The 13988-nt window shown below is 30.0% G+C and overlaps 1 protein-coding gene across 1 annotated transcript; it reads left to right on the top strand.

The window, feature by feature from the left end:
* Window positions 1–12914: 12914 nt before the first annotated feature.
* Window positions 12915–13901, top strand: P170DRAFT_426823 (uncharacterized protein; the record flags this gene model as incomplete). The annotated part of the gene is made up of 4 exons (XM_024847737.1): window positions 12915–12919; window positions 13178–13179; window positions 13249–13795; window positions 13859–13901. 4 exons carry the CDS (start codon window positions 12915–12917, stop codon window positions 13899–13901), a joined length of 597 nt encoding a protein of 198 aa, XP_024702884.1.
* Between the last annotated feature and the right edge of the window lie 87 nt (window positions 13902–13988).

Genomic DNA, 13988 nt, shown 5'->3' on the forward strand with positions numbered 1-13988 from the left:
CCTAATTTTTTCAGAGTATTCCCTATTTTTTATTGCCATAGTAATAGAGATCGGCGTAGTTTATATAAAGCTCGTTTTAGCTTAAAAACCTTATTTTGTTGACCGAATCCAGGAGGCGGTAAAACATGAATTAATTCGTCTAATTCACTGTTTAGAAATATATTTACTGTATCCTATTGAGCTGTTTTAAGGTTAAAAGCAGCAATTAGGGCTATAATAGTCTTAAATGTTCGCGTGGCTAGGGTAATGGCCCTAGAATCGAGATCATTAATTAGTTGAAGGTCTCCGCGAACGCATATTCTTGCTTTAAATTTCGATAATTAACCTTAATCAGTAAATTTGTATTTCCATACCCATTTCAATGGTAGGATCTTTTGAATTAAATTATCTGTTTTAGGAATGGCTTCTTAGGTGTTCATTTTAGTTAATTAATTATATTTAATTTTGCATGCATTTAGCCATTTATCACGAAAGGGCGAATTCATTATTTCATTCTAATTAGTTGGCTCAATAGGCAAATCATTTCAATACAATTTATTATTACTAATTTGAGCTAATGCAAAATTTCGAGGCATTTTTAAAGGTCCTGGGTCAGATGATTCTGATCTATTCCTTTTTAGGGATAGTGGTTCATAGAAATTGTCATAATCATCAAAATTGAATAGTGAATTATCAATAATGACTTCGGGTGATTAAGAATGTGGGGTAGAAGGTTAGTCTCCTAAAATCTCATCATTTTGAGCATTCGATTGAATTAAATCATTTTGATCATTTTGATCATTTAATTTAATAATTCGATTTTCATGTTCAGATTCATAGTGAATAGGATTATATTCACTAGACAGTTCTGATTCACCTTGTTCGGGTTCAGAATAAATATCATCAATAATTTCATCCTCGGTAAACCCTAATTCAGTGGTTTCAGGTAAATCAATCGAAATTAAAGAGATTAAATCATTAATTTCTTCAAGACTAAGCGGTTCGGGGTTTTCTAACCCAATTAGGTCTAGTTCGAATATTTGAACATTTTGTTCATCTTTATAGACCTTTATTTCATCGAAGATGCAATCACGTGCCGAAATAACCTTATTTTAACCAGGTATCCATATTCTCCATATATTTAGGGCAACGTACCCTATCAGGTAGCCAATCAGAGCTCTCGGTTTGAGCTTACTAAGCCTAGGGATATTTAAAATCCTTGTATAGGCTCGGCAACCATACCGTTTTAGGTTAGAGAGGTTTGGCAGTAGTATTATATATAATAAAGGCTGATCAAGATGTTTAAATAAGGTTTCATACGGGGTACTCCACTTTAGTGAATAAGTAGGGGTGCGATTCAATATATATATCGCTGCATTCAATGATTCTGGCCATAAATATAGCGGTAATCCTGAATCAATAAATAAAATTCACATTTTTTACATGATTAGAGCACCTAAACACTCTGCAAATGGGTTCTGCTCAGGTTACCCAATCAGGCTAGTACTGCAGATCACCCCTTCAGATCTCGCGTAATCATAAAAATAAGCTAGATTTCTATCTTGATCTGAATGAAATCGTTTGATAGTCACGTAATATTAATGTTTAATAAATTAAATCATTTCAATGATTAAATTACTCACGTGATCTTTCAATAAAATTGCCTTAGCCATATGGAATTTTGAATAGGGGCAATATATATAACTAATATATCGTTTTTGGTAGATTCCCTGATTCAAATAAATAAGGTCCCAATAAATAGTTTCAAATGGTTTAGTCCCTAATTAAATCAGAATTCGAGAAATTTGACATTTTAAAATTAATAATCAACAAATCGGGCAATGATCTTTAGTTTTAGTCAATTTATCATTAATTTTCACTCCATTAACTACTAAATCAAGATATTTTAGGGCTTCAGAGCTCAGATACCCTAATCTTAAATACCATAGTTCAGCTGTTCCATAGGAGATAACTGGTTCATTCGAATTTCTTGCTGAATAGGCCTCTAATTCATTCACTTCAGTATTTAATAGTGAATTCTGTAATAAATTCGGATAGTGAATATGATCATCTTCAGGAGTTAATTCAGGTAACCATTAGATATAATCATTAGTACTCCATTTGATCAAATGAATGCCTGCAATTTCGAGGACTTCACAAATCGGGCGGTAATTAGGGCTTTCTAGGCACATAGCCCTAGAATTAAGGTAAATACCCGATTACCTTGCCTTAGAGGCAGATAAAACATTAATATGAAATCGTGGAACATAGGCGCAATGACGTAATTCGAATGTTGTTTCATCTTTATAGGGGTTTGAAGGTTTTAAATTAACTGTTCCGAAACCTTCAATTAATGTCCGCGTATTCCCTATAGAGATTGATATAGGTGATTCATAATAATCACTGAATAAGGATTGATTATTACAGATATGGGTATCTGCCGCAGTATCAAATGCCTAATTAGGACTAGGGTATTTTTTAATTAGTTTTATTAAATTTAAAGCCATTGCAATTAAATCAGTTAGAAATTTATTATTTTGATTTATTACTTAATTTATTAATTTCAAGTAATTTTTTATGGCTTTAAGCGCTGTGCGAAATTTAGGGTTCCTAGAGGCTCTATTAAATCATTAAATAGCCTCAGGATCACGTGACCAATTTTCTGGTTTCTTTAATAAATCATTAATATAAAAACATTGGTCAAATTCATAGTAGCCTCCATTAGGGTCTGATTGACAGGGGCAGTTTTGTTCCTTTTTAGGAGTTCTAGGGTTAAACCTAGGGCTTAGGGTATTTTCCAAGGTATCTCCTTTAAAGGTTGCCTGAGCGATTCGGCTCGGTTAATTTAAACATTTGAATATTAGGAATATTTTCACGTGATCTCTGAATCGCTTAATTATATTAAAAAATGACAGTATTTTATTATATAATTTAATTTTATTATTCAATTTTTCGCTCTAATAATTTACAAATATTAAATAAGACCCATAAATGGCTTTAATAAAGTTATATTGAACTTGGTGTGGATCATTCACTTTACTTATTTCAAGCGATTTCGCTTCAGTATAGATGTTTTCCCATAGTGAAATATATAAATTAATTAAATATTTATTCTACAGATTTTTAAGCATATAATATTACTTAATAATATCGCGTTTTCTTGATTCATTAGTGGGAGCTAGTTTCGTTTGAAGGATCCGCAGCACGTGATATGGGGTTTCTTTGTCAGATACTAAAACCCTATTGGCTAATAATATCAAGTTCTTAATTAGAAGTAGAATTAGGGCTAAGCCCTCATCCATGTGGCGGTATTCTCGAAGCGCTAATTCATAATCACATAAAAGGTCTTGATAAAGCGCTCGATTGTTTTGGGTTAGATCAATAATTAATCTAGCATTCCCATTAAGGTCACATAGTTCCGGGTGACTAGGCCGTACAGGTTGATCAGGCATAGTTATATAACTGGGATTAATGAATTCCTAAACATGTTTGCTTTTAGCAATCGTTTTAATCATGTTAAACCAGTATATCTAGTCATGTGACTAGTTTAATTGACAATTAAACTTCATATCTATAATGATAAGCTTAAATAATCAAGATAATTTAAATTAGTATTAACCTGAGTTTTACCTTATTTTCACCTGACTTTCACCTCACTTTCCCCATATAAATTAGTGGTAGAAGTGAGAGTTCAATAAATTGAAGGTAAAGTAAAAATGAACTAGGTGGATAGGAGTCAATTAAATCAGACAGGTAAATAATTTACTGCAATAGTGAATAGACAAGTAATTAATTAATTCGCGTGTGTGTGAATTTAATTAATAAATTAATGAAATAATTCAAATTAATCAAACACTTCAGACAGGTGAAATAAAACACTTGAAGTGAGTACACGGGTTAAATAAATTAAATCAACATAAATAGTAAATAGTTCACTGCAGTAGTGAGTAATCAAATAATCAATTCACGTGTGGGTTAAATTCAATCAAACAAATAAATAATTAATTCAAGTGTAGATATAAATTTGATTAAATGTATATAAATTTAATCAAACAGGTAAATAATTAATTCACGTGTATGCATAAATAGTAGGAACAAAGGGCTAGACCGGGCTCATAACTGTCAGATGGGGTAGGTGGGTCACGTGGGTTGAATAGAAATTTCAAATAGCTTGATAGAATAAAGGAAATTGATTAGTTAGATGAAGTAAACAGTTCACCTGGACCACCTAGATCTGAAATAGATAGACTAGAGGTTCTACTATTCGCTATGCATGTAGATAGGTGAAATTGATTAATGAATGAATGAATCAATAAGTAAATTAAATAAATAAAATCAACTTATCAAATTAAAACGGTAAAATTAACTTGATGAAAAGAATGAATTAATACAGGTCATTAACTGCATATTTATAGACAATTGAATCAGGGCTAATTCAATCTGGCCCTAAGTAAATATTGTAAATATAAAATTATCAGATCCTTCTAGGCCTTCAGCTGTAAGTCTTGTCATTAATCTAGGCCTTTAAGGTCAACCTCATAGATTATTATTAGATCAATATTTAATTATTTAAATGATTAAATGATCAAGATTTCATGATCAGAACAATTGAGATTCAACATATAAATTATAATGAAATCATTTAAATGATATCAGAATGACTAGGGTAGTAATATTCACTTTATGGCTTATAAAATAAATAGGCGAGACATTCTAGACCTTTTGTATTAATTATCTGAACAAAGCCATTAACTGCAGTGGTTAAAATAAACTTTTAATTTCCTAAAAAGGAAATTTATCGAATTATGTTTTCTGACTTCCATAGGATTCTAGCGATCGGTGATTTCCTAATTAGGAAGGTATGCTAGTCCAAAATAGGAAATTCTTCAGAAATTTTTCTTTTTCATTTTCCGCTCATATTGAGCTCAGTTTTACCTCACTTTTCCCATACAATTTGGTGGTGGAAGTGAGAGTTCGATAAAGTGAGAGTAAATTCATAGTGAATTTTGAATAATTTCGGTTGTGGGGCGAAATCAGGTGATTCTGATGAATCAGGTGATGTCAGGTGACCCCAATTGACAATTAGTAATAGCTAAAAAAAAACTAAAATAAAAATTATATAATATAAATGCCTTTAAGATAAAACCATAATTTCTTTTCCTATATTATAGGCGTTATTACTGACCAATTAAGTAATTTTAGTATTAGTATCTATAATAATAGCTAACCGTAATTTATATCCGGCTTACTACTCCTTATTATTACTCTCGCGCATGGGGCTATCTCTGGTATTAATTTATTAGCTGACTTAGCTTACTTTAACCTTTATAATAGGCGCACTACTAAAATTTTGTTTAGTTAAAATCTAGATGCTTTAAATAAGCCAGTATTTTAAAATATTACTGCTAAAGATCCACAGGAGGTGGCCCTTAATAAAGAGAGATTTTATATTTTGCTTTATTTACTTCTTACTGTAGCAGATTACTCAAAGTATATTATTATTTATAATATCTGTTGAGCACTGGGCAAGAAGATTAAAGATATATTATAATTAATCTTTATTTAACTATAAATTAAGAGCTAAATATATCTTATAGCAAGATATAACTCTGTACTTATATCTTAAATATACACTTACTAGTCTAAATCTACTTACTCTAAATATTATCAGGTGTATTATTTATCTATTAACACTATCAGTAATATTTTAAATAAGAAGAAGGAGATATATCACATAAAATACTTTTAAAGTTATTAATAATTTTAGGAAGTAAGACTTCCCTGCGAGCTACTAGCAGAGATAGAAGTAACTATAATAAAAATACCCGAGATTATTAAAGCCAGAGACCGCATCGAGCAACTTCTTGATAATATAAATTATTTTAGTACCGCGGAAAAGAAATAAAAGTATAGGAAATTTTATACTTATATTTAACTCTTTAAACTATATTACTTTTAATAAGAATAAATATAAAAAAAAGACAGCGTCAAGTCCTTAATAAAAGAAAAAATAAACCAGATTAGCCCGAAGACAACACTCGCACGCGTGTATTAGCCTTTATTATACCAGAACTAAACTACTTAAAAGCAACTCTATCTATCCTCAAGTAACTTATCTTTAATGAAAGACTGCTCTTTACAGAACAACTATTAATATAATATTATTATAATTATAATATAATTTATCTCCCCGGTAAGGCGCCAACAGACAATAGAAAATATTTTATATATAATTACTAAAAGAATCTTCAGAGTCCCACACTCACGTGTAGTAATTAAAGTACTTATATTTATAACTATACTTATAAAGATATAGCCTAATATCTGTATATTAGTAAATCAGACTTATAATATTACTATAAATATATAACTTAGTGCCTGCAGGTAAAATAGCGTGATTATTATAATTACTACTTGTAATTCTGGAGTAATCTTTATTATAAAGTTATTATATATTATTATATTATTATTTGCCCTGGCTACTGCCCTTATTATATATAAAATTAAGGCTTTTTAGCTGATAAGAGATTAAAGTATTAGATATTAAACATAAATCTAAGGAAATATCTTAAATATAGGTATATTATTAAGATTAAATGGCCTATAATAGACCCTATATATAACTACTTATAGATATTTGTATTGGAGCAAGAATTCTAGTATTATTTATATAATATATATAGTCTGACTAATAGAATCTAGAAATCTAGAAAACTATTATTAAAAAAGAAAAGAGATATTAAGGCAGGAGTAGATTATATAAAGAAGAAAGCCCATGGGCTAAAACCGAAAAAGATCTAATTCTGATATTATTAACCCTATTAGCTGCCGCAGATAGGGTATTTATATAAACTACCTATACTAATCCTTATATATATTCTAACCTCAAAGCCCTTTTTTTTTATTTCTAGAGAATATACACGCCTTTTTTTTATTTCTAGCAGAAATATGGCAAGCAGCCTTATTAACAAGAATAATAATACTAACTTTTTAACTCTCTCATCTTCCTTAAGTTTACTCTGTATTATACCTAATCTTAAACTTATTAATCCCAGGATCTTAGATCTTATTTAGCCCAAAAATAATTATTTATACTTTATTAATAATATTTGCCCGGCTGTCTATACCGAGAATAAGGTTTCTTATACTAGCTCTAAAGAACTGCGTAATAACCCAGTTATTATTTAGCCTGTTTACTATACAGACTTTTATAAAGCTTTAACTAAAGTATCTTATATTACTATAGAAAATACCTCTGCGAATATTCCTGCTGTTTACCCGAGTACTTATTTAAGTGGCCCCGGCATTAGCTTAGGAGATAAACCACCTGATTACTAGGAAAATAATATTTTAGGCTTTATATTTACTAAAGTCTTTTTTCAGACTTTATTTAGTAAGGGGCCTGTAACTTAATCGAAGGCCAGAGCCATGTTAAGTAAGATTATATATAATAATCTTTATAAAAGGCTATATTAGATAATAAAGGGCTAAAGCTTAAGACAGAATTAAGCTATATTTTATTTTTCTTGTAAACAGTTTTTACAACAGATTAGGGAGGATATAGGCCAGAGCTTGCCTTAATAAATCATATAGTCACAAGCCAAGAGAAAATAATTATTTATAATTTTTTAAGGGCTCTTATCCTAATTTTATATTTATCTTATTAGAGCAAGCTATCAGACTTATATAATATATTATTTTAAGCGTATAATTATACAGTATAGCACCCTTGCGATATAAAATATAGCTTCTGCTATATAAGGTTTCGTCCTGGGTGAATTTAATGTATTTTTCCCCCTTTCTTATATACTGCCTTATATACTTAACTTTAAAATTACACCGCCAATGCTGTTAAAAATCATCCTAATATATGCCTTAAGAAGGTTAATTAATTATATAGTTATAATAACTAATTCTTTAGATAAGGAAAATTTAATTCAGTTATATCTGGGTGATTACTATTATAGTAACTAGTTAATAAATTTTCATAAGTAATCTATAGATCAAGAGAGTAATACTAAAAAAAGTCCTAGCATCATCTTTCGGTCGCTACTTCCTTTATAATATACATTTCTTGTAGTAATTAATATACACAGATATACTATCTATATACTGCCATATCAATTATAAACTATATAAGAATGGCTGAGGCGCGACACGGGGCTTTTGGTTGGGCAACAATTAAGAACCTAGTTCAGCAGGGCGAGCAAATAGACATTAGGAGAAGGTAAAAGACCCCCTCCTAGTAAAGAATTGCGGTTTGCTATTTTGCTGCCTTTTTCGGCGGCACCTGCCGCCGAAAGAGACTGCCTTTTAGTAACATCCCTCCGCCACACTCCCGCCTTCTTTAACCACGCACTAGCTCACTCACCTTTCTGCCTTAGGCTGCCATCGCGTGAGCGCTTATATCTTAGTTCCCTAAGGGCTCACTTATTACTTTACTATTATTTTTTATATTTCTATAAAGGCACTAAAAATAGTCTTCTTTACCCCGCCCGCTATACTCTGGCTAGTAGCCAGCTATTATAATTATAAATATTCTGTCCTTAACTATCTTTTATTTAATATTCTCTTTTTTTCTGATTTAACTATTATTCTAAAATTTTCTCTCTTTTTATACCTCCGTGCTATCTATTTAGTTATATATTAAAATATTCTTAAACCCTTTAATAATTCCTTTCTATAATTAGTATAATCTCCTAATTATATATTATTATCAGTAGTCTAATATTAATAACTACTAAATCACCAGCAAGTCCTCTTATACCTCTTCTATTAATACTAATAATAATAAACTATTCGAGCCTAATTCCTCTAAGACTAATCTTACCGAGCTGGAGTATTTTTTTTTAGCTAGTTAAAATATTGCTAGGAAAAAGTTAAATCTAAATATTAAAATAAAATTATTATAACTAGATATACTAAATATAAAGTGTGCCTACCAGGCCTTATATTAACTCTTAGATAATAACACAGATAAAGACCTGGCCCAGATACCGGAAGATTATAGTTAATCTAATAATATAAAAAAATTAAAACTTTAACTAAAAAAATATTAGGCTTAATAAGTAACTAGAATCTTATTAAAAGATTATAATAAAATATTATTAATTAATTAATATCCTTTATTTTAGGTTCTACTAAATTAAAACAAAAGAGCGGTCCGCTAATCTAAAATAAGAGAATATAAAGGATATACTACGTGAGATATTACTTAATAATATATATTAATTTTTTAATTAGTGTCTGAAACTAGAGTATAGTCCTAATAGTTACTATTAGAAAAGCTATATAAAGGCTAGTGTCCTAAAAGTAGATTAGAAGTACTTTCAAATTTATTATATACAGGTTACTAAATATGAGATGAGTAAAAAGATAGGTGAGGTAGTTTATATAGTTTATATTTTTTTTATCCCTCTAAGGCTTGCTCTAACAAGAATATATAGGATATAAGGCACTTGGTTAATAAGCGTGGCTTTAATAAATAACCGCGGGCAAGTGCCCCAGTGTATATTAAAGATATAGTCTTATTTAATAAGATAATTTTTTAAACCCGGGAAAAATAATTCCACCTAGGATTTTAGCAGATTATTCTGTGTTTATATAATATTATTAGGCTATTTACTGTTAATCAGAAACAGGTAATACTTTATTTTTAGTTTAAATATTTATAATTATTATTTTAGTAAGATTCGCGCGGAAGACCTCTGGTACTAATAATAAAATTTAAGCTTTAGTTTATAAAAAGTATCCTGGGCATGTCGAAGCTATAAGTACTATCCGGTGTTATATACCTATCTATTATATGGCTTGTCTGCTTTAATCAAACTAATAAATTAATTAAAAATATATTCTTATTATCTGAAATTATTTATAGTATATTACTTGTTTTTAATCTGTATGTTCTGCTTTTTAATATATTATTTTATATTTATATGTTTAAAACGCCTCACTTGACCTTAATAAAAGACCTACAGAAACTATTTATTAAGGATAGCTGACAGAAAATACTACTCCCCTTAAAAAAAAAAATAAATAATTATTATATTTTTCTAAAGATTAATATAGTCTGTGGTCAGCCCTATATTTTATAAAAGATACTTATAAATAAAAATATATTTAATATACAGCTCAGGACATCCAGTAAGATATATAACTTTTTTAATTATTTTTTTTTTATTAGTTCTGATATAGAGAAGATAATTTACTTAATAAAAGTAATAAGTAAACTATAAACCCCTAAAGTTTTCTTTTAATAGCAGATAAACTAAGTCTTTTGTTCAGGTTTTATTAGTAAAGCATAATATAATATAATTATGGCCCACGCTACTAGTAAAATATTTATTAAATATTATTATCCCTATTAATATACTAGCTTATAAGAGATTATATACAGCCTTAATCTTAATAAGAAGTTTTTAAAGGCTATAACCTGGATAAACTGTTAGATTAATTAACAGTAACTATAATACCTAAGCAATACTAACCGGGAATTAATAAAAAAAAATTTTAAATTATAATTAGTTATATACTAGCAATTTAAACTAGACTCTTAATATAGTAGCTGCTTTTATAAACCAGTATTATAAAAGATATTAAAAAACCAGAAGTATAAAGTCTATAATTTATATTAGTATTTATAAGAAAAACAGTAAAAGGAAATATAATATAATTTTAGTTAAAAATAGGCGGTAATTAATATCAAATAACAGCTGACTAGTGGAGCTATTAATAACAAGCCCGCGTATAAGGTATTATAGAAAGAGTTTATAATACTACCAGAGCAGATTTTTCTTATAGAAATCTTTTTTATTTAGCCTACTACTAATTTACTAGAGGACGAGTGAATATAATATAATAAAGCTGTTATTACTAGAATATAATATTATGGTTTTCAGAAGGGTGGGCCCCTTTGGGAACGACAGAAATACTCTGTACTGTCTGATAATAATAATATAGTTCTATTTTAAAAAATAAAGACTGATGCGTTGCCAATTATGTTGTCGGAGAAGGAATATATGTCTAGCAGGAAAGATATTTTAAATTTTTTCTAATGTTCTAAAGCATACTCTGACTATAATAGAGTGAAGAGGTATTTCAAATTATTATATTTAATAGACCGGAAATATAATCTTTGTGATCTGTCTGTCCTGCACGAGATATACTTGCAGAGGTATGCTAGGGATATCTATAGCCTTTAAATATAAATATCGGGTTTTATTTGGCTAATGCTGGAGGCCCTTGCCTATTTTATTTATATATTATATCTTTTTAAGCTTAATTAGTAGAGGTATTATTGGATTGGTTACTGTTTTATTAGAGAGTATTTTACTTATCACGATTATTTAAAGCCTTCGCAACAGAATATACTTGTTTTTTAGATATCCAGTTGTGACAATTAAATAACTTTGGCTATATTAAAAATAAATTAAGGGCAGCAGGAATTAAAACTTAATAAGGAAATATTGGATTAATTTGTGTTCTGCCAGGCGATACGTGAAGCTAATAGGATTTAAATCACTGTGGAGGAATAATTAATAGACAGAGCCCTAAGTTATTTTTAATTATTTTCTTAAGCTGTCGGGCTATTTCAGATTCTAAACTAGTGACGGTGTATATATCTGCAAACTTTATAAATTCTATTACAGGTGAAATTTAGTCTTCTGGTACTTCTATATTAAATTTAACCCGGCAAATATATATCTATTAAAAGAGGGCTTTAAGACTCTGTACTAAAATAATATCTTTAATCTCTTCTAAGTTGGCTGTTTGTCCCTGTCCCTTCTTAAATTTATATATAAATATTACTAAGAAATAATCAAAATCTTTGTAGAGAAGATGTTTTAAACTTATATATTTATTATTACTAGGATTAACTCGAATCTTGACGCAGGGACCGTGATACAGTAAAAGTATATTAAAAAATAAAACCTTTAAATATATCATTTTTAAGATTGGGATTTCGCGTATAATTTTGCAAACTCTGTCGCACTTGCTCTAGATATGTCGGTTATTAAGGTTATTATGTTAAACCTCAATAATGTGACGAACGTCAGAAAAGGCAGACTGAAGTTGTTGAGAAATGATATATGCCAAGGTTACAAAGAACACAACTATATTAGGGAATATTAAATTTATTATATGTCTCACGCCCCTTATTCCTAAAGCTAGGCGCACAGTTGTTTGTTTAAAGGAGCCACAAGGCCTCTAATGTGTAACTTGGCTATTGGCCGCGCAAACACATATTATTCAGAAATTAATATTAGTTTGGTCCTCAATATATAGATAATATGTCTTGGCTGTCTTGCAGAATAACTTATACCTATATTATCTTGTATTTTGCTTTTCGCCTATATTAAAGGAGTAGAATTCTCCTATATTCTAGTCTGTTATATTTGCTCTGAAAATCTCCTGGTAATTACTTGATAGCTAGTATAATAAAATAGTAAAAAAAATAGTTAAAAAAATATTTAATAAGAAAATAAAGCAGTGCTAATTAAATAAAGTAACCAGGTATTCCTTATCCTAAGAGGTTTCTTTAAAGATTAACTATCATAGACTATTATCTTTATAAGTTCTTCAAATATTTTGAAAATAGCATGTTCTGATCTACTTGCTAGCCTTATAAATTACTATTTATTATCCTTGTTATAGGGAAAAAGCGATTTAGTCTTCCAGCTTATTTTCTTCAGAAATACCTAAAATTCTAGCTGTTATCTTTTAGATTTTTGATAAATATTATAATATCTGATATCTATAAGGATGCCGGACATAGTATAGTATATTTTTTATATATAGGTGGCTATGAGATGGTTAACTCTTTTTTTGATGAAGGCATATCTGATATTTTTAGGGAATACAAGAAAAGTATTCTTATTTATTATATCTTATAGATATATAGCTTTTCTGGACTTAAGATTTTCGCCAAACAAAAAATGAAGTAATTAGATAAGAAGGTTTCTATCCTTAAAGTATTACAGGTAATAAAGGATATTTTTTTAAGTTTTTCTGCTAGTAAAACCTGGCTTCTAAATTATATTAAAGAGAACTTGCAATGATTACTAGAGCCTGAAGATCTAATACTTTATTTATACAAATTTTATAATATTCTCAGTCGAGACTATTAGTTTAATATTATTATAATAAAAATGATCCTTAAGATACTCTTAATTTATTTACTTTTTATATAAGATTAGAGCGGTAAGTCATCTCATTAATAAAATGATAGTATAGTACTAGAGCTGAATTGGTATTCTAATATATTATTAGATAAAAATCTGAACGGAACTGGCCCAGCTTATTCTCTTTCTGAAGGACCTGAGCTTGTTCCTGAAAAGTCTGAGTCTGTTCCCGCAGAGGCTTTCCCCGAGCCTGAGCCTGAGTTTGAAGAACCTGAGCCTGTTCCCGCAGAAACTTTCCCCGAGCCTGAGCCTGAGCTTGAAGAACCTGAGCCTGTTCCCGCAGAAACTTTCCCCGAGCCTGAGCCTGAGCTTGAAGAACCTGAGCCTATTCCTGCAGAAACTTTCCCCGAGCCTGAGCCTGAGCTTGAAGAACCTGAGCCTGTTCCCGCAGAAACTTTCCCCGAGCCTGAGCCTGAGCTTGAAGAACCTGAGCCTATTCCTGCAGAAACTTTCCCCGAGCCTGAGCCTGAGTTTAAAGAACCTGAGCCTGTTCCTGCAGAAACTTTTCCTGAGCCTGAGCCTAAGCTTAAAGAACCTGAGCCTGTTCCCGCAGAAACTTTCCCCGAGCCTGAGCCTGAGCTTGAAGAACCTGAGCTTGTTTCTGAAGAGTCTCCTGCTGAAAGAGAATTCGAGTAGTAGGTTATTCCCTATGGGCCCCCTAATACTGAAGGTTGTTCTAACGCTTTTTTATCTTCTAGTGATACTCCTAATCACGAGATACTACCTAAGGCTTCTGATTAAACACAAGCCTAGGGTCACATAGTGAGGGTTCCATGCGCAGACTTAATACTATATGAGAATTAGGAATATCTGTCCTCGAAATATAAA

The sequence above is a fragment of the Aspergillus steynii genome (assembly GCF_002849105.1).
Source record: "Aspergillus steynii IBT 23096 chromosome Unknown P170scaffold_5, whole genome shotgun sequence".
In the NCBI taxonomy this organism is placed as follows: domain Eukaryota; kingdom Fungi; phylum Ascomycota; class Eurotiomycetes; order Eurotiales; family Aspergillaceae; genus Aspergillus; species Aspergillus steynii.